The 6,527-nt window shown below is 50.5% G+C and overlaps 1 protein-coding gene across 1 annotated transcript; it reads left to right on the top strand.

Annotated features, from left to right (window-relative positions):
* The first annotated feature begins 309 nt into the window (after window positions 1-309).
* On the top strand, window positions 310-5,617 carry LOC107151620 (phospholipase A2 inhibitor and LY6/PLAUR domain containing). Its single transcript, XM_048790767.1, has 6 exons — window positions 310-989; window positions 1,083-1,229; window positions 2,188-2,304; window positions 3,773-3,925; window positions 4,139-4,282; window positions 4,451-5,617. Exons 2-6 carry the CDS (start codon window positions 1,160-1,162, stop codon window positions 4,603-4,605), a joined length of 639 nt encoding a protein of 212 aa, XP_048646724.1. The 5' UTR covers window positions 310-989; window positions 1,083-1,159; the 3' UTR covers window positions 4,606-5,617.
* Window positions 5,618-6,527: the final 910 nt, after the last annotated feature.

Raw genomic sequence — 6,527 nt, 5'->3', positions numbered from 1 at the left:
TCCAGCTCCGCTTCCTGATGACGTTAACACCTTGCTTTCCGGGCGCCTAGCAACTGGGGCAGCCTCAGGGATTGGTGCCTAAAAGAAATTCGCCATTCTCATTGGACGACGTAGTCACCGCCCAAACTGAAGCTTAGAAGGCAGTTCACACGGATCCTGTATCCTTGTGAAACCGGATCTCCTCCACCTGTTCTGCGGCTGCACTCTTCCTCTCCTTTCCCTGAAAACACACACACACACACACACACACACACACAAGATAAAAATCTCAGATCCCTTTTTTGGGGGGACTGGGGTGGTGGCTCAGTGGTAGAGCGCTCGCCTAGCACGTGTGAGGCACTGGGTTCGATCTTCAGCACCACATAAAAACAAATAAATAAAATAAAGGGTAAACAACAATAAAACAACTCAGATCCCTCTCAGCCCAATTCCTGAGGCCAAGAGAAGGAGGAAAGGATAGAACACAAGCACGTTTCCAAACCATACACAGCCAGCCTAGAGTGCTTCTACAAATGCCTCAGTTTCCCAATATGTGACCTGCGGGCATTTGTCTTCTACCACGCCCGCACCTGACCCCTGACAAGTGCCTCTCTGTTCATCCCCTCAAGACCCAGGGAGTCAGCCCTGGGTGGGGTTGGAACAGCAGACAGTCCAAATACAGAAGAGGGAGTATGAGCCAAGAATGCAAAGGAGAAGGGAAGGGAGACAAGGCGTTCAGCCCCCACAGGACTAGTCTGGACATGCTAGGTGCTCCCAGGTAGGACCCCACCCACGCTGGGCGCCTCCTTGAGAAGAGAGAGGAGATGGGGCGAGGGAATCTCAGTCTTTGCAGGTGTTTTATAATTCACAGGAAATCAAGTAATTGGACCGACCTTGAGTTTAGGGGAGGGGTTGAAAGTGAGAAAACAGGGCAGAGTGACCTGGGTCCTGATGGAAGAGGTGACAGGAATACTCCTGAGGTTCCCGTGGAGAATTGATCTGGACACAAGGTGAAGTCCCTTTTGGATGTTGGTCCCGCCTCTTCAACCTGGAGGCTTCAGAGGACTGCCCTGGGTTCTGACCTCAACTATTTCTCACCCCAGGGTGAAGGTGGGTCTGGATCCGCCCCTCCTCAGCTTCCTATAAGGGCAGAGGACCAGGGACTGCAGGTTCACACACCATGAGACCATCCACAAGACAGGGGACCTTTCTGCTGGCCTCCACTGTGCTCTGCACCCTCTTGGATCTCGGTAAGTGACAAGGGACCTGGACTCCTTCCTGGGACCCCAGCAAAGAGAACTGTGAGAGAGAATTCAGCAAGGTCTTCAAGGAGGAAAGAGGAGGTACCCTGGGAATTCAGATTTATGGAGGAGGCAGAGGAGGCAGAGAATAAGAAGGAGGAAGCCTGGGGCCTCAGGAGAAGAAAAGCTCACTGTGGTTAGAGCCCTGAGAGAGGGGGTTTGGTGGACTTTGAATCCTCTGTCTTATAGACAGGGTCCCCAAATAAGACATCTGAATTCTAGAAAATCAGAGGAAAGCACGACTAGAAAGGGAAATTTAAAAATAAATAAATAAGAGAGATGTCCTTTCTTTCTGGACTGAGTTCAGACACCTTGCCTCCTTCTTCAGAGAGATGCAGGAGTCCAGGACAGCTTCACTTTTCCTAGGGCCAGGTGTTTAGGTAGAGTTGCCTCCTCTCTTAGGACCAAGGAGTCCATGCTCTCAGTCCTTCCTGGTCCTCACTCTCTCACCTTGCCCTTGGACGCAGACCCCAGCCTCAGGTACCCTACCTGAACTCCTACCATCTATAAGACCTGTGCAGTACCCACACCCAAGAACCAGCTGGACCTGAAGTTTTACCAAAGTCCGTGAAAACCTTTGGCACGACCCCTCCCTGCCCCCGAGCTTGCACAAAGGACCCTGGCGTCCAAAGTCCCCAGCCTTGTAATTAAGGAAACAGGCTCCAAGTCAGAGTCGCTTCCCGCCCCTGGAAGCCGCTTTGCTGGCAGCACCACTGCTTCCTTGTCACTCTGGACAGTTCCCTGGACAGAAATCAAGGCCCCACCCTTGAAAACACAGGGAGATGCTGGGCCTTCCTCCATCAGGACCCCAAGTCCTCCCCCGACCCGACCCTTTAAACGCCAAAGTCGAATTCATGGACTGCGGTCCACGCCACTTCTGACTACAGACTCGCCCTCTACCCTGCAGGATGGCCTCTAAGCTGTGAGGTGTGTAAAGGCTCCGGGCACACGTGCAGCGGCAAAATGAAGACTTGCGAGGCTGGCAAGGACGCATGCGTGGTTCTCGTGAGCGAGTCCAGCACAAGTAGGAGGGCGCGGCGTCAAGCCCCCCGCAGGGAGGGCGTGCTTTCTGGGTAGAGGGTACCTCGGTCCGGAGGAGGGATCATCACAGTTCTCAGGACAGGTGAAGCGTGGGAAGAAAATCAGAGGAGGGCAGGAAAGAGGGAAAGACCTTAGGAAGATAATTGAGTGATGCGATGGAAACTATTGAGGTAAGGGATTCTGAAGATGCCACTGTCCAAAGGAGAAGATGGTGGTGGTCAGGGAGCTAGGTGAGGTAAGGACATGAGGGAAAGAGAGCGAGAGGGAACGAACCTAACAGGCAAGGGGTAGAAATATGGCAGGGGTAAAGAAGGAAGAGGCTGTGTTGGACTCAGGGAATGTGATCAGGGAAGAGACCAAAGACCGGAGGAGAGATGATGTTGGGTTAGGGGGAGAGACAGAAAAGCGACCACCCCAGAGTGGAGAGAGGTGATTCTGAAGCTGGAAGCAAATCTTCATAAGGAGAAGTAGAAATGGAGGAGTGGAGAAGCCCATGAGTAAAGTGGAAGGGAGAGAGGGGGCATGATTTAGAGCCCCACCCACCCCCAGATCTGAGAAAGAAGAGGGAGACAGGGAGCAAGGGAAGCCAATCCCCTCCCTCCCTCCCCGGGGCAAGCAGCCACATTCATTCAAAGCTGAAAGAGACCCTTAGTCACAGGAGTAGAAATGCTGGGGACCTAGCAAGGGAATGATGGCTGCTGCAGATGAAGGTCAACTTTGCCATCAGGAAGAAACTATCTGGAGAGGAGGGGATGTGAGTGGAAGTTGGGATAGAAGATTGCTATATTGTCCTGTCCACCCAGCAAGCTCTGGCGGGTGAAGGAAGGACCCAAGAGTCTTGAAGACACCTCCCCAGGCATATAGGTGGGAAATGGACCTTTGGTCAGGGGAAGAAGCAGCTGGGGAAGAGCCAGCCCTCAGAGGGGTACAGAGGGGATAACTTTGAATTTTTGGAGGGAGGCTGTGTAGACTGGAAGAAACCACACCAGACAAGACCTGGGACTAGCCAGGAGGGACAGCAAGAGACCAACGATGGGAGGACTTCTGGCGAGTAACCATGAAAGAATCTGAGATATGAGTGTGGAGCAGGGGCAGCACCCTGGAGGCTGTTAGAAGGGGCTACTGGGAGGGGAGCAAAGTCTTAAAATCGCACAGACTTGCAAGACTCCTACTGGCAGGGAAGGAGAGAAGCACGGAGGGGTGAAGGGGAATGGTGGAAGAGACCACACCAGGCAGGCACTTGGGACCATGCAGAGACCACCAAAGGCCCACTCCACTCTGTGGCACCAAGGAGGGAGGGCTATCTAATAAACCACTCCAGACCACACACCAGGCAAATCAGGGACTGTCACTTTAGGGGACTGAAAGAGACCATCCTAGGGGGTCGTGGCGTTGTGGAAGTGTAGGGTTAGATCTAAGCCACCTGCTCTGAACTCCTGTCCCCTCTGCAGAGGGCCGGCAGGCAGTGAGCACCTTTAAGGCCTGCATGAAGTTCAGCGACTGCTACTCAGGCTTCGTCTCCACCACCATGAGCCCCAATGACTACATGGTAACCAACGCACGGTGCTGCCAGAGTGACGGCTGCAACAGTGGCTCCGTGCCCCGTAAGTGCCAACTCAGCCCTGCCCCAGGGGCCACTGTGTGTGCTTGGCCCATACTGTAACACCTGGCAAGAAACCTCACTGGTTCTGGGCACCAGTTTCCTTACTTCTAAAATGCAGTTTCCATTAGCAGCCCTGGCATTCCCAGGGCTCTGGGGAGGTTGGGGCAAGAGTGTAAACATTCCTGTTCACTATACACGTCACCCTCATCTGCAGCTCCCCAGAACAATCGTACTGAGAATGGCTTGATGTGCCCCTCCTGCATCGTGCCCTTCCAGGAGACGTGCCCGGGAACCCAGGCAGCTCGCTGTGTTGGCCAGGAAACACATTGCATCTATTTTGCTGGCAACGTGCAGGCTGGTGAGGGGTCCCTGAATCTCTGAGGGTACAGGGATCCCAAAGCTGGAACCCCAAACCTCGCTGTTCCAGGGGAGGAGGGGCTCCCGAGAACTAGGCCAGGAGGTGGTAGGGGTGGAGACTCCTGGGCCATGAGAAGGGGCTGACTCCAGTCTGGAACCCTCCTCCCAGGGATCATCAACACCAAATTTGCCACTCGAGGCTGTGCTACAGAGAGTGCCTGCTACACGAAGGCTGGGGCCGAGGTGCCCTCAGCTTCCTACCTCTACTTCATCCGCCGGGCAGACTGCCTTCCAGCTCCCTATCCCCCTGGCCGGGCTGAGTGAAGACCTGAGGAATATATGGCTGGAGGTCTCCTTTTGTTCTGCTCTGCAGCTCCCCTATAAATTAAACCAGTTAACAGAACAAGCCTGAGTACTTGTGACATGATGCATCTTGGGGAAGTGAGATGCAGAGGGTACAGATCTCAATCCTCTTTTCTAACCTCCTCTTTTCCAGGGATAGAGGGGGGACCTTGCACTTTATTAAGGGACACTCTTTGCCAGGCCCTTGTGCTAAGTGATTTCTATGTTATACCTCATTTTATGATCACAAATCTATGGAAATGAAATTATACCCACTTTTCAGACGAATAAACTGAGGCAGATTGTGGGTGCCACTTGCCTTGGGTTTTAACAGGTAGGAAAGGTCAGAATCTGATTTGAACCTGAGTCTGTGAGACTCCGGAGTTCTTGATTACTTATTTTTTTTCCTGTTTTCTTGTCTACAAAATGTAGATTTTTTTTTTTTCCTTTTCGGTAGTGCTGGGGACTGAACCTAGGGCCTTGTGCATGCAAAGAAAACACTCTACCAACTGAGCTGTATTAGATATTAATAGCTATGACCTTATAATGCTTTTGTAAGAGGCAAATGAAAGGACACTCTAAAAGCACTTAGTATAGTGCCTTCCACCTTTTAAGAGAATGATTCTGTGAGCAATATGTCTAAATAAATAGTAATTATCATAATAGCTGCCACCTATTGAGTGGCCTTTAGTTGGCAGGTGCTAAACCCTGGCACCAGTTGGGACAGACTAGATTTTCTATGACGAAAAACAAATCACTAATTTTGTGGTTTAAAATAACAAAGTTGCCAGGTGTGGTGGCACACACCTATAATCCCAGGAACTCAGGAGGCTGAGGCAGGAAGGAGCATGGAAAGTTCAAGGCCAGTCTCAGCAATTTAGAAAGACCCTGTGACAAAGTAAAAAAATATAAAATAAAAAAGTTTGGGGATATAACTTAATGGTACAGCTCCCTGTGTTCAATCTCTTGCACCCAAATAAAATAAATAAATAAAGCAAAGTTGTATGAATCACCTAATGCTGCAATAAAGCTGTGTAACAAAACATCCCAAACCTGAAACAATATTTTTGCCAAAGGGTTATGGGTTGGCTGGTTAGCTCCACTTCTAGCTGTGTTGGCTGATTTGGCTCTAGTGTGTGGGGGTGATGGGTGGTGGGGGAGGGAATCTTCCCCTTTGTGCACTTCCATAATCTTCCAGATCAGTTGCTCCCTCAACTGTTCTCATGGCAGATCACAGGAGCACAAATTTGAGTCAAGTATATTGAAGACCCTTGCTGAAGTTAGAACTGCTTGAGCAAGGTAAGTCATATAGCCTAACTCAGTAGCAATGGAGTAGGAAAGTATCCTCCCCCTCCAGTGGGAGGGAGGGAGTTAGGTTTGCTGAATGAGTGCCCATTCACAGAAAATTAGTTGTTCCTTCACTCTACATGTTTAGCACCATGAACAGCATTCAGCTCATTAGTCATTGAGCAGTCACCAACTTGAACATGGCCAATTTCTTTTTTTTAAATAAATTTATTTACTTACTTATTTATTTTTAGTTGTAGTTGGACACAACACCTGTATTTTACTTATTTATTTATTTATATGGTGATGAGGATCGAACCCAGCACCTCGTACATGCTCGGCGAGCACTCTACCGCTGAGCCACAACCCCGGCCTGACCATGGCCACTTTCTATACCCAAAGCAAAGAGCCCAGGAAAACCTCACATGTGTGATTAAAAGCTGTGATTTAGCCAGGCGTGGTGGTGTATGCCTGTAATCCCAGTAGCTTGAGAGGCTGAGGCAGGAGGATTGCAATTTCAAAGCCAGCTTCAGCACTTTAGCAAGGCTCTAAGCAACTTAGCAAGATCCAGTCTCAAAAAATAAAAGGCGTTGAGGATGTGATTTAGTGGCAGAATG

This window comes from Marmota marmota, unplaced genomic scaffold (genome assembly GCF_001458135.2).
Source record: "Marmota marmota marmota unplaced genomic scaffold, marMar, whole genome shotgun sequence".
Classification (NCBI taxonomy): domain Eukaryota; kingdom Metazoa; phylum Chordata; class Mammalia; order Rodentia; family Sciuridae; genus Marmota; species Marmota marmota.
This window is presented reverse-complemented; position numbering and strand designations above follow the sequence as displayed.